Source organism: Pundamilia nyererei, unplaced genomic scaffold (assembly GCF_000239375.1).
Source record: "Pundamilia nyererei isolate P.nyererei 1_Seehausen unplaced genomic scaffold, PunNye1.0 scaffold00056, whole genome shotgun sequence".
Classification (NCBI taxonomy): domain Eukaryota; kingdom Metazoa; phylum Chordata; class Actinopteri; order Cichliformes; family Cichlidae; genus Pundamilia; species Pundamilia nyererei.
In genome coordinates, this window is record NW_005187457.1 from 3,284,472 (window position 1) to 3,298,516 (window position 14,045).

A 14,045-nucleotide genomic window follows, 5' to 3' on the forward strand; every position below is an offset into this window, starting at 1 on the left:
AAATACATTATAAAAATGCATTTTTATTTAAAATGACCTGTTTGTTTGTATCTGATTGCTATAAAATGGAGTGCTATAATAATTTCTTTCTGTCTCTGAATAAAGCAAATCTGATCAGTGATGTATCAGACATGACAGATGAGTTATCTGCAGCAACAGAGGCACAAACTCAGGAAGTTAAGTGATCTTTGAACCCTATCTGGCTAATTGCTCTGTTATCTGCTGGTTTCTATTGCTGTTGATGAAGATTTTCACTAGTTAATTTTTTCGGGTCTTCGCTGTGTTTCTATATTCATGGACAGGTTTGGATATTGTATATATTTATTGCTGTTATTATGTAACAGCACACATCTGTGGTTTAATCCAATTCCCTCATTTTTTTTCCTTTGAAAAATTCAGTAGTCAAGTTTTATTTTCTTTCATTTTTATTTTGGTGATTTTTTTTTTAAAATAGCTTTTTTTGTTATTCCTGTTGACTCCAAAAAACATGTTTTTTTATATATGAAATAAAAAATGGCAGATAGAAAATCTATTTATGCATAAAAACTAGTTTCTATTATCCCGGAGCATAAAAAAAAAAGCTTCATCATATCTTATAAAAGCTCGTTTTTGCCACTGAATTAAAAAAAACATTCAACAAGTTTCAGTTTTCTGTATCAAAATTTCAACTTACTAACTCGAACTTGAAGGACGATAAATCCTAATTGATATAATGGCAAAAAATGCCTTTTTCAGTTGCATAAACACTTAATAGTTACACTAAAGGCCTGATGTTTAACCTCTGGTTTCAAAAAACAAACTGTGAGTACTTCTCCGTCCACACAGCTCCTGCTTTTATTTACTGCGTTTGAGAACAGTTGCATTTTTGTGCAGAATTATGATGGTCTATGATCTGTTTTGCTAACTTGAGGGTAAAATTTGCACTATTAATGCAGAACATTGGATGTACTGTTCTGGCTTTTAATTTCTTATTTGTTTTTTGTCAAGCTATGAATAGAGACAGATCTTATATAATAAATCGCATATAATAAATATGGCGATAAAGCGAAGCCGTCTCTGTATCGCTGTGCGTTTCTTGTCGTTGCAGGATTGTGCTGTGCTTCTTTTCTTTCTTTCTTTGCCAACAAAGGCCTTCTCTTTGTCTGTAAATTCCTTTCTGCTTACAGAAGTACATTTGGGTCACCACAGTGTTTTCGCTGCATCTCTGCTGTATATGGGGGCAAAGAAAAAGTACAATAAAAAAACCTGTTTTATTTTTATTTTTTTGTATGTGCAGAAACCAAAATAAACACTGGATTTTCTGTAGCCGTGTGTTCGTACCTGTTGAGCTGTTAGGGGAAACCCTAAACAGAATACGTTTGATTTTTTTTCCTCAGGTAGAAAAGCTGTTCCAGGGTATTTTCGCCCACAATAACTTTACAACCAGTAACAGTGGTTTAAATTACAGGTTTGAACAGTCATTCATTTTATGTCTGTATTTATGTTCTTTTCTTTTTAGTCCTTTCCTGCCTGGTTTCCTTCTATCCTCACAGCATTTGACTTTAATTAATACTTGCAAGCTATGATTAGAGCCAATTAGGTGTTATCCATGTTTAGCCAGACAATGAAGACATTTTCTGTTAGCATCTCAAAACTTTATTGCAGTCTCCTCAAAGCAGTCTGATATGGAGGGAGGATGTGTAGCGTATAAGGCTGAAAGTTCAAAAAGGATACAAAACTGTGTATGAATTCTGTTTCTTTGAACAGAGCTGTCCATCAGAAACATTTCGACATTATTCAGCTACTCTTTTATAGCATCCCGATGTTCATTCACCGGCCACTTTGTTAGGTACACCTGTTCAGCTGCTTATTAATGCAGCCGATCAAACTGCAGCAACTGAGTGCATCTAGGCATTGGGGAAACGACCCTATCCAACTGGTGAAACTGAACATTACAATGGGGAAAGGTGATTTAGGAGACTTTGCAGAACTTGGCGTGGTTGTTGTTGCCAGGTTGGCTGGTCTGTATATTTTTGCTGAACTACTGGGGTTTTCCCACATAGGCATATGTAGGCTTTATAGAGAATGCTCCAAAAAAAGAGGAAATATCCTGTTTGCAGCAGTTCTAAATGCCTTAGCGATACCAGAGATCAGAGAACTGTATGAGCTGTTGGACGGCATCAGTAACTCAAACAAACACTCATTAAAACCGAGCTACGCAGAAGAGCATGTCTGATTGCACATGTTGTACTTTGAAGCAGATGGACTACGACAACAGAAGACCATGCTGGGTGCTGTCAGCAAGGACCAAGAAATTGAGGCTACAGTCTCCACAGACTAATCGACATTTCACTATAGAAAAGATTGAAAAGAACATTTCTTAGTCTGAGCCTCCATTTCTGCTGGAACTTTCAGATGATTGGGTCAAAATGTGGTGTAAACAACATGAAGGAGCCAAAAGGCTCTCTTCCAATTTTGTGCCCCTGAGTATTATTACTCACCATATCCATCTCTTTATGACGCAGTGTACCCATCCTTTGGTGGCTGCTTCCTGTCGCAAAGTTCAGATGAACTCAAAGTAGTTTCTTAAACATGACAATGAGTTCACTGTTACTTCACTGTTAACTTGAAATGGCATCAACAGCCACCAGATCGCAATCCAATAGAGTGCCTTTGAGATGTGGTTGAATGCCATCATGCAGGTACAGCTAATAAATGTTCAGCAACTATGTTGCTACCGTGTCAATATGGACCAAAATCTGAGGAACGTTTCCAGCATCTTCTTGAGTCTGTGCCATGAAGAATTAAAGCAGCAGTGTATACCTAGTAAAGTGGCTGATGAGAGTATAGAGCGCAACTTGATGTGCCGACTGAGGAGTAATTCTTATTAATTTATTTTAAGTAGAAATACAAAAAAAATCTTAATAAGAACAATTTTGAACACAATATATTGAATTTTATACATTTGGCCCCTCGCTTCTCTCCATACATGAAGCCATGTGGACTGATCTACAATCCATAAACCATAGTATTAACAATTACACTTAAAACAGATCCTTACTGAGCATCAACATAGGCAAACTTTATGTTGTATGTGACTTGGTGTCCATTGTCCCATGCGTACAAAACACCCTCCTTAGGATTGTAGTCAATCTGTGTGGTGTAGGTGTAGTTGTTGATGAAGGGCATTCTGGGAATCATTTGAGTGTTTGTGTGTGTGTCGAAGGCATATTCCAGGTTGGCGTCTCTTTGGTTATAGCTGTCAACAGCATACAGGACGCCACACACAACGAAGCAGTTCCCGAAGTGGTTTCGCTTGAGCCCCGTTCTCCAAGTGGTCTCCCTTTGCATGCTGAGGTCTGAGGGGTCCAGTCGACTTAGGACAACCACTTCCTGTAAGAAGCCCTCATCATCCAGTGCCGGGTAGATGATCCACAGGCCGCTCTCGTCCACAGCAAAGTCGATGTCCGAGTGGCTACGCCAATCCCAAGGCGACGATGAGTCTTCATACAGGGCATCGTGCAGCATGGTCCAGGCAGCCACATAACGCTGTCGCAGGTCAAACTTGATGATGTCACGGGAGAAGGCGCGATTGTAATAGAAGGCCCCGCCATAGACCACATGGCCTGTGCCAATCCAGTTGTAAGGAAGCTTGTAGGAGTTACTGAAACGGCCTTGAAAAGATACGTAGACGATGAGATTTATTACATCTTATCAAAAAAATGTAAAATTAAAGCTAGTTCTAACTCCAAAAAGCACACATTCTTACCTTGCTTGAAAACTTCCAGGTTGCGGAATTCCAGAAGGTTGTTTCCGTAATAGAAGTTTGTCACATAAATTTTGCCATTATCAGATTTTGGATCCTTCATCCATGCTCCCTCGTTTCTGCCATAGGTGTTGTGAGTGACTGGCTCGGAGATTGTTGCCAAAGTGTCCTTGCACTCCTCTGTAAAGAAGACACAGAGCTCTGAGGGAAGTTTTAAAGGCACTTTAACATCATCCAGACCTACGTCAAAGGGTCTGAAAACAATTAAAGGCTTTTGTTTTAACCAGCTTGAATCACGGAATAGGGGAGGGGTAACACAGAGAAGAGAGCCCTGTCTTGTAAAGTTCGGTCATTCACAAACAAATATCAGTTTGTTTCTCTAAATGAAAATGTGAGGTAAGTCCGTACATTTGAAGTGACATATGCTGACAATAATTTCTGGCTATACTCTGGCTCTGGCTGCAGGTGGACACAGATGGCACAACGTTTTTTATTATTTACCGGGTTTCTTTGGCCTGGATTCCTCATGCCTCTGCATCGGCTCGTCTAGTTCCATGTGTCCTTCCTCTTCCCAGCTGATTTTGTATCTCTGTTTGACCTGAGCAGCCTGTTTGGTAGTGGTGGTGGTGGTAGTGGTGGTAGTTGTGGTGGTGGTGGTGGTGGTTGAAGACGAGGTAGTTAATGCTGCAGGAAGCAAAGCTGTTGGTGTCTGTGGCAAATCTGAGCCTGAGAAGTCGGTGGATGTTGTTTCTTCTGGTTGTTTTGTAGTAGCAGCCTGTGTGGAGGTAGCAGTTGTGGCAGCTGTTGTGGGATGTACTGGTGCTGTGGTCGGGTCAGCGTGGGTTGTGAGGGTCATAGTAGACTCCAGGCTGGTAGTTAAAGGCTTTGTTGTTGGATTTAGTTCAACAGAGCCTGGATTAGCTGAAGTACTGCCAGCTATGGTTTGCAATTGGTCTTTTAGCTCCAGACCAGAGGGTTCCTTCACACTGGTGGGTGTATTTGTTGTTGTGAATGCTTGTGCATTTTCCTCCATCGTTGTATTTTCAGAGGCTTGGACTGAGGTTTTGTTCTTTTTCTGCTGACTAATACTTAAAGAAATGTTTGCTGCTTCAGTCAGCGAAGGGACTGGTCTGTTGGTGATTCCAGCAGTGACTGTTTGAGTGGTCTGAGGCACAAAGTTTGTGGTCCTTTGTTTGTTTTCTGCAATAGGTGGTCCAAGGCTGATGCTTCTCACCGTGGATGTGTCACTCTGTGCAACCGAAGACACATCCACTGATGTGGTTCCCATGGCACTGATAAACCTTTGATGAGTTTCTTTTGTGTTTTTTGATTGGCCGGTCTTCTTAGGTGCGTGCAAAGGACCTGTTGTTTTTGTTCGAAACAATCTCAGTCCTTCTCTGGTCCAGGGCCGAGGAGATCTGGGTTGAAGCAGATTCTCTTCGATAAAGAGGTTATCTGGACCGTCACCGCTCAAACCATGATACTCAAAAACTAAAAGAAAGAGAGGAAAAAGATTTGAGCACCACAAGAAAATGTTAGAAGCAGAGTTGAAATACAATCAGAGTTCTGCTGTTTGTTAGCTGAGAGCCAGCAAAGCTTCTGTGACCATCTCTCACTGCTACGACACATCCTGAACTGTACAAATGAATATAATTATACATCCAGAATAAACACTTCTCTCGTTGCTTTAATGCCGCTTAAGGTAACAGACAGATTGCACTCACAGTTCTCTCCAGGCTCCCCATCATCTGCCACCATCGGATCAGGCTCAGATTTATAAAAAGTCATTCCTCTGATAATCATTCCAGATGATCCAGCCTTTGACACCTGAGAAGCCTCCTTATTAGCGCTACTTTTGAGGGTCACCTGAGGTCTGACCTCAGTGATCTGACCAGAGCCGTCTGTGTGTAAGAAGGGTTGATTTTCCGCAATGAGCTTCCCGTCAAACTTTTCCTGTTAGACAACAAGGCACACACAACTTCTGAGGAAATCGTTCACTCTGTATTAAGAAGAGATCAATTACGACCCTTTGGCTATAAACTGTACAAACAGCTGTCAAGAATTTGGATTGGTGTAACAAAGACATTTGTGAAATCTTTCAAAAAGTACGTTATGTTTTTTATTTTTTACTACCAGCAAAAGAGAATTTGGAGTTGTGTAAATAATGAGTCGGTGTGTGGCAAAGAAACTGTGTTCAGATCTGGTGAGAAGAATAGCATAGAAGAGCTGAAACTCCAACAAGCTACAATGATCCCAAATGATCCCACAGTGCAGAGGAAAGTTTTAATCAAAAACCTAATCTAAAACATTTGCCTTGTTTTACTGTCACTTTAATAACCTTGTTGGACGTTTCCTGTAAATTTTCTAGTGAATCAACTGTGTTTAAAGTCCAAGACCATGCAATCCTCCTGGATGGGCTCTCAAGTTTATACTCAAGCTGTCGGGGCCCAGGGCCCAGCAGTATGCTCTGTGGTCTGAGGTCTGCTATCGTCCTGCCAATCCTTTCAATTACATCAATAACTTTCTTTTACACATTTCTGGGCCTTAATCATGGAGACAATGATTTTTATGAAGGACTTTGTGGAAAGAACACGTAATTGTTCCTTTTGCTTTGGAGGAATGTTAGCAGGCTAAACAGAAACATCTGACTGTGATCACTTCTTTGATACGTGTTTCCTTCAGCCAAAGCCTTGCATTCAATATGAAATATCAGTGGTGCAAATTAAAAGTGACTCCTGATACAATGCTATCTCAGTATATTACCCATGATGGCATGATGTACTGCAATCATGCAGTACTTGATGCAATACTTACTGAACAATGTAGGTTTTCTCATTTTTAGTAACAAACATTTGCAGTTGAAAATAATTTTATTGTAGCTGTATTTAAATAGTTAATAAGCAAACAGTTATTTCACTAAATACAGGGAAATAATTACCTGTAGAACCCGGTAATTGTTTAGTTGCTACTATGTTATTACAGCGTCTCCATAGATTAAGCCTGTGATATCAGTATTGTCACACTTACCTCTGGGTCTTGATTGGCTGCTGCCCTGCTGACCTCACCAACTGTCTTCCCATCCTTATGCTGATTTGGAAGAGGAGTAGGTGGGCTTTCAGTCACACTTCCTTGAACAGAAGTACTTTCCCAAAACTTCACCTCATCCACAGATGGATGCAGAGACACCAACTGCATGCAAACATGGTGAAAGGTAAACAGACTGGTTCTTATAGAGCGCTTTACTCTCGAGTATTCAAAACACTTTATACACTTTGCCTCATTCACTTTTCTCTATTTTCTAACATTTACACACATCTCTCTACAAGTGACCGATTCATTTGCTATAAATGAAAATAATTGCTATGAATATAACATTAGATGTGCCTGAGTATAAGCCATCAGGCGAGTAAGCTGTTTGGGGCTGTATTTCTGGAGGTAGAGCAGGTCATCTAATTAAAAGGTTGGTGGTTTGATCCCTGGCTGCTCCAGTCTGCATGCCAAAGTATTCTTGAGCAAGATACTGTACCCCAAGTTTCTCTTCGATGGGTTCATTAAAGTGTGAATATTAGACAGAAAAAAACGCTTGTGTGAATGAAGCACATCGTATAAAATGCTTAAGTGGAGTAAAAAGTGTTAGTTAGAGATAAATGTACTTTATGTAGGCAAAATTTGTTGTCTAATTTAATGACAAAAACTACAAACTTTCTTGGTTTGTGAACTGAATAGGGAATAGTTAGTTACAGTATTTGGTTTTCCCTTCGATAATATTCACATTTTGCACCAATTGTTACCAAGCAAAGACAGAGTTTGCTATGGTGCTAAAGACGGGCAAATACTTATCTGTGGAACTCAGTAGTTATGTAGTTACTATGTTATTACAGTGTCTCAATAGGTTAAGGCTGTGATATATCCATGTTAAGATGTTACACTTACCTCTGGGTCTTGATATGCTGCAGCTCTGCTAACCTCTCCAACTGTCTTTCCATCCTGAGGCTGATGGGGAAGCGGAGTCGGGCTTTCAGTTAAACCTGTTTGACTAGTAGGACCTTCCCTGGGCTTCACCTCATCCAAAGGTGGATTCAGAGACACCGCCTAAATGCAAACATGGATACATCAAGCTACTAACATAAGTGTTATATTTTTGTTAACGATCAGCAATCATAACACTAGCAGAGGAAGAAAAAGTATTTTGTTAATATATTAATATGAATTAAATCAGGAAATCAGTTTTAAAGCAGCAAAAACAATGACACACATAAAAAAACATCTTGTAGCCAGTTGTAGACCTCGTTTCAACTCTGTGGTTCAACTTTGGTAGGTGCAGGCTCCTATCTTTATTTTTTGGCGAACAGACTGACAGCACGCTCTGACAGGTGTTTTCAGTTATGAGAGTTATACTCTCGTCTGCATAAGCATGCAACCCTCTGGTTCATTTTGCTGCACCTGTTCGAGGGGAAAAACTTGATGGTTTATGTTGCTATTGGCTCATTTCAGTATATGGAGTTCAGTGAGTTCAACAAACTCCCAACTGCTTCACTCGAAGTCCATGTGAGAAGAGCATAAACATTCAGGTAATGTATTAAATGTGCTGCTTTTAGGTAATTTGGAACTTCTATATGTTCGTGCTGTAATTACAGTTTTGCTCTTGTGTAAGTTTATAGACTAAAGCCCAACAAACACGTACTGTAAAAAAATGTCTGGTAATTTACTGACTAAGAAAAAGGATCCAAAGATCCAAAGAAAAGCTCTGGCAGATAAAGTTCCACATGTAACAGAAACTCTGAGCACTGCTTCCTGGTCAAGCTTCTTGTAAATCTGAAAACAGCACCTAAGGGAGTCTTTAACAGGACCTCCAGAAGCCACCACTACACGCACACCTGTTAGGGAGAGTTAGCATGTGTTTTCTGTTGCGCTACCTTTTCGATGTGATCCACGCGATCAATGAGCTTGTTGGTAACGGAGTGCAGCTTCAGTAGATCCATGCCATAGAAGGATCCCTCCAGCAGCTCAAGTATGGTGGACAGCTAAAACAACAACAACAACAACAAATGATCAAGTGAATTCCGTCAAAGTTAAAGAATTCATAACATAGAATGCATGAAGTAGGTACATCCCCAGTCCATTCAAACTCTGGTTGTGGTAAAATATTGATTATCCTTTTCGGAAATCGATAAATATCAGACATCCATGCCACCAGGGGTCCAGGTCCATCTACAAATCAACAGTCAGATGTCGCTGGAGCATGAACACCTGCGGGGAGGCTCTGGCATGATAAATGGTCAGGAGGAAACTTCACCTTGACATTTTCGTTCCCAGCTTCCCTAAGCTTTTTCAGCCTGTACTCTCCCTCGCAGGGGTTGACCGCTGATGGTGGGGCGATGCAGGCGCACTTGCACTCCGGTCCAGAAGTGATGGTCTCCACGGTGTAGAAGTCCTGCGCAGACGCGCTCCCTTCTTCTATCCGTCGACAGGCGCTCCTGCTCAGGGGTCTGACAACACATTTACACCGACAGTCAGAGCCTTCCGACAGGGCTTTCACTTTGTCATAATCACCCAGCAGCTATAAAGAGAAGAGGACGGATGTATTTTCCACCAGCAATCGGGAACTTTTCAATTTTTGCGCACAAAGTGTAAAATGCAGGATATAAGGAAACACATTAAATGAGCTATTTATCCTACCTTGGAGAGAATGTTCTGTCGGCCTTCTATCTCCTCTTGCAGTCTGTCATTTTGCTCTGCACTGCTCTCAAGTTGGGACCTGGGATTTTCAGCCAGGGGCTTTGGCGCTCCAGATCCCCATGGAAAAAACGCGCAGCTTATCACGATGACAAAGCCTAACTTGTACATTATGTGAGGCTCGTAGTGCGCAGATAAAAGAAATAACAAATAGCCCGTCACCAATAAATTCAGGTGCACGAAAAAGTCATAGCCTACCTCTGATTTTAAAAATCAGAGAGTGCGTGAAAAAATGACATCAAATATCCGGATTAGGTTTTATGGGTCATCGTTTTCAGAGTCACAATGAACGCAGACTGATGAGACTGAAGAAAGAGTGCACCCTGTGGGAGAGCAGCCGGCATCTGGTGCTGGAGCAACGCTGACAGGAGGCGGGCCTGATCAAACTGGCGAGGAGGAGTTGAACTGCTTCAAAAGACTTCAGAGACATGATGTGCAGCTTGTTAGTGTTAGTCATGATTAAAATGCAACCCCCAAACTCGGATTTTATTTCAGGTTCAATTTAATTTGCAGTTCCAGATTAAAGAAGGTGTAGCTTGACTTCATATGCAAACTTTATGCTGCTTTTCAAAATGCCACCAAGCCTTTTCACAGACGCTGGAGACAAGTTTCAGATGTGGATTTGCTGCCCTCTGGTGGCAACAGTGTTCATTCCAGTCACAAAAGACATTTAAAATTCTTCAGCGTTTATTTTTTACTTTAAGGCACATATAATTTATGTACTTATCTTCATTTTTTATCCCGTAGTGTAACGCGTACATGTACATATAGACAAAAAGGACTTTGTATGTTCAGTTAAGGCATGTCGGTGCCATGCAAGTTTCCGAATCACAGAAGACATTTGCAATAACAATTAAAAACCCCATTGCTGTGATACCAAAAGAATTGTTCTTCCTTCTATCTTGTGACTCCAAGTATTTATTAAAATGCAGAAATTACCTTCAAAATTTTAAATATAATGCAGAGACCAAATAAACTTACAATTATCTGTTCATAATTACATCTGATCAGAGAAATGACTTTAAATCCCATACCATAATGATTCTCATTCATTCTGAAAGTCCACATCTGTATATTCAATATCCTTGAGGTCTACTACCTCCCAAATGATGAATTACCCAGCTTAGTGCCCAGATTAAAAGTTCAGACTAGAATGAATGCTTCTGCTCTCTAGCACCCTTCAAGCTCTATTCTCTGCTCTGCTGCCACGGGGAGGATAAGGTGAGAAATACGACTCCACAGTCCACCATATTTGTCCAGGTCCATCATGTCAAAAGACACTGGGTGGCCATGAGTGAGGAATTTTTTTTGAAGGTGGTCATCCACCATCTCCTCAACAGCACACAAGCTAATCTTAGCAGGAATCTCGTCTTCTTCCCCCAGCAGTACAGTGAAGATCAGAAAAGTTTTCTTGTATGCGGCATTCTCGTGGTCGCAATAACGATAAAAAATTAGCGTGGAGCCCGGAGGTAGCTCTTCAAAGCGATGAATGACGGCTACAGGTTTGTCTCCATCAAAAGCTCCCTGCAACTTCCTGTCAATGTCCAGTTTGACGTGGTCACTGTCCTGGCTGGCTTTGCTGGCTCCATCTATGTGGAGGACGGAGGCGTTCACGGCAGAAGAGTAGGCAGAGGCCAGGTCCCGAGCTAGGCAGTTCAGCGTCTTCTCAGCTCTGAGGCCTGCAGTGAGAATCAGACTCACGGGCTCCGTGGGCTGTGTGGTCTGAAGGTGTCTCTTAAGGTGGATCCTGCCCCTATTCCAGAGCTCAGCACGCTGGTTAGGAAACCGAGTCTTTACTTTTTCCAGCTGCCTGAGGAAGACGTCTATCTTCGGTACATCATTCGTCTGAGGCGGAGATTCTGGCTGAAGAAAATGCAGCGCGATAGCAACAATTGCCACTACTATAGCAACTGCTAGCAAGTATTTTCCACTTCCTACGGAGAAAAGGCCAGTGTTATTTAAACATCTACTTCATAACAAAAAGAATTATTAAAAAAAAAAAGAAGAACTATTACAAAAAAAAGAACAAATGTACTAAGATTACCGCTAGTAACTTGTGGATCTTCAGTTTGACTAGCCTCTGGGGTGGTAGGACCGATGTTTTCAACATTATTACCGTGGTCATCTAACTGCTGTGTTGGGCTCTCAGGTTCTTGCCGTCTTTCCTTTGAAGCTGAAAAATTGTTCACGGGGAAAAAACAAGTTTACACAAATAAAACATGGTAAAGAAAAGAAAAAACTTAAACACTTCCAGTTTCCTCGTGGAGTCATAGAAAGTCAGCAGACTGAAGCAAAAAGTTTAAGGAACAAATTCTAATCCGTGATGTTCCAAAAAGTTCTGACTCACCATCTCCAAATTTATTATCTGACTTGTTCGTGGCTGAGATGTTTTTCTTTAGCTCAGGTTCCGGTTCATCGCCCTGGTCATTCGCTTTGTCATTTGGGATTTGTAAAGTTAATTCTGATGGTTTGTTCGTTGTGACGCGACTTTCATCTAACGAAATAAAAACAGTTTAACTTTCACAACATCCTAAGACTTTGGATCTCTAAATATTTCTGATTCTTGTGTCCCATAAGATTAAGCAAGTGCTTCATCTTTAAATATGACTAGAAAACTTTTATTACAGCAGTAGTTTCCTTTTTAATCTTAGAACAACAAGGCTAAATGTATGTTTTAAACCAAAGTAAATATAGACTTTGTCTTTCAAATAAATCCATAATAATATCTGAATCAGCTGATACAATACTCTGACAGGAACACTAACCTGATTTTGGCTCTATCGTGACTTGATTCTCATTTTTTGATAACAATTGTTTGCCATCAGTTTGACTAGGATTGCTTTTCTTCTCCGTCTGTGTGCTGTCCTTATCGGGAGAATGTGCTTCTGCAACAGGTCGCACCTCTTTTTTAGACGAATCCCTGTCTGCAATAAGCACGTGACTCATTTATGTTAATTGCCCATGAAATCTGTCATATCTATTCAAGATCCCACACGTGGTCTCTTTAATATTCCTTCCTTACCTTGAATAGTGTCACTGAAGTCAGCAGGTTGAGATGGTAAAGCTGTGGCTGATTAAACAGGATCAAAGCATTTTTTGATCAGTAGAAACATTTGGTAACAAATGTTCTCTTGACTCTGAACAGTTGAACAATTTACCTGCTGTAACTGTGTGTTCCTGAAAATGAGCCTGATCACTGTCTAAGTTCTCACAGGATCCGTCTTCATTTGTATTCGTTGACTGTGTTTCACCTTTACTGAACTCTGTAAAAAAGAAATCACAGTTTTGTTTGTGGAGTCACAGAAAGTTAGCTGACTGAAGCAAAAAAGAATTCTAATCAGTGATGTTTCAGAAAGGTCAGACTCACGGTCTCCAGGCTGACAGTCTGTGTTGTCCTTGGCTGAGATTTCTTTTTTCTCACTTTCGCCTCCATCTATCCGATCATCTTGTTTATCTTGGGTTGGTGGAACAGTTGTTTCAGATGCTCCCTGTGTCGTGGTTTGACTTGTGTCTGTTGAAATAAAAATAGTTTAACTTCCATAGCAACCTAGGACTTCCGATCTCTACATATTTAATATTATTGTGCCCCAAAAATCATCTTGGATCAGGCATCTGCAGCATCCTTAATGGAGATTTCTTTTAACAAAGACCAGGGCAACAGTAATTCCCCTTTCAAACTTAGAACAATAAGACTGACAATAGGTGAGATATGGAACATTTTCAGAAAACTTGACCTCCGACCTTGACCTTAAGTTGAGGTCACTGGGATTCAAACTCATCCAAGGTTTTATTAGATGCACCTATGGTACGAATTCCAAAATCCTATGTCGCCTCATTCTCGACTTATCACATTCAAAAACTTGGGTGCTAGCTCCACCCACCCGGCAGGGTGCCGATGATACCCCATTAGCTTTTTATGGCTGAGGGATAAAAATCATCCTGATCATTGAAAATCTGTTCTAAGTCCAGCAGCAACAAAAAGAAAAGCTGCGATCTGTTGGAACACAGGAAGACAGAGTCCTGCTTTTTCTTCTTTTGTCTTCCACTTCTTCACCTTCCTCTGTTTTTCAAGAACACACTGCACACCATGCTGAGTATGCCAAGTTTGATCTCAACAGTTCTTTAGGAATCACCTGTTTTAGTGCAAAATGCCCATCTTTAGCATATTTTAGAGCTCAGGTGGAAAAAATTATATGTTTTTAGCAAAGTAACAAAGATCCTAAAATACAATTCAAAATCAGTTCTTTGTTGTCTGTTACAACAGCGGTTCATCCCTTGAAAATGAGTGAAAAAGCACTCAGTGTCCAAAGAAACGTTTTAAAACTCCTTCAGAAAGCCCGGAGAACTCTGTCATTGCTATTTAACAATAAAGTCTGCCTCCTTGGAAGAAAAAAGAAAGGAGGAAAAATGAGGGGTGGCTCAAGACTTATGTCTATAACAAGATTTGTAAAATGAATATGGCCATTTTAGGAGCACAGCAGTAACAAAACTTACAAATGACTAATAACTAAGACAAACAATGCTGGTTGATGATGTTCCAAAGTGGGGTATATAATATAACTGA

The 14,045-nt window shown here is 40.6% G+C and overlaps 2 protein-coding genes across 2 annotated transcripts; both read right to left on the reverse strand.

Annotated features, from left to right (window-relative positions):
* Nucleotides 1-1,605: 1,605 nt before the first annotated feature.
* On the reverse strand, nucleotides 1,606-9,839 carry olfml2ba (olfactomedin-like 2Ba). Its single transcript, XM_005734117.1, has 9 exons — nucleotides 9,425-9,839; nucleotides 9,042-9,305; nucleotides 8,662-8,769; nucleotides 7,679-7,837; nucleotides 6,773-6,934; nucleotides 5,470-5,698; nucleotides 4,247-5,236; nucleotides 3,749-3,925; nucleotides 1,606-3,653 (listed from the first exon to the last, which is right to left on the reverse strand). The coding sequence occupies exons 1-9, from the start codon at nucleotides 9,590-9,592 to the stop codon at nucleotides 3,037-3,039; spliced, it is 2,874 nt and encodes a 957-aa protein (XP_005734174.1). The 5' UTR covers nucleotides 9,593-9,839; the 3' UTR covers nucleotides 1,606-3,036.
* A 126-nt stretch (nucleotides 9,840-9,965) lies between these two features.
* Nucleotides 9,966-13,570, reverse strand: LOC102196921 (torsin-1A-interacting protein 2-like). Its single transcript, XM_005734140.1, has 8 exons — nucleotides 13,561-13,570; nucleotides 12,849-12,992; nucleotides 12,640-12,744; nucleotides 12,504-12,551; nucleotides 12,247-12,405; nucleotides 11,829-11,975; nucleotides 11,526-11,654; nucleotides 9,966-11,415 (listed from the first exon to the last, which is right to left on the reverse strand). Exons 1-8 carry the CDS (start codon nucleotides 13,568-13,570, stop codon nucleotides 10,652-10,654), a joined length of 1,506 nt encoding a protein of 501 aa, XP_005734197.1. The 3' UTR covers nucleotides 9,966-10,651.
* Nucleotides 13,571-14,045: the final 475 nt, after the last annotated feature.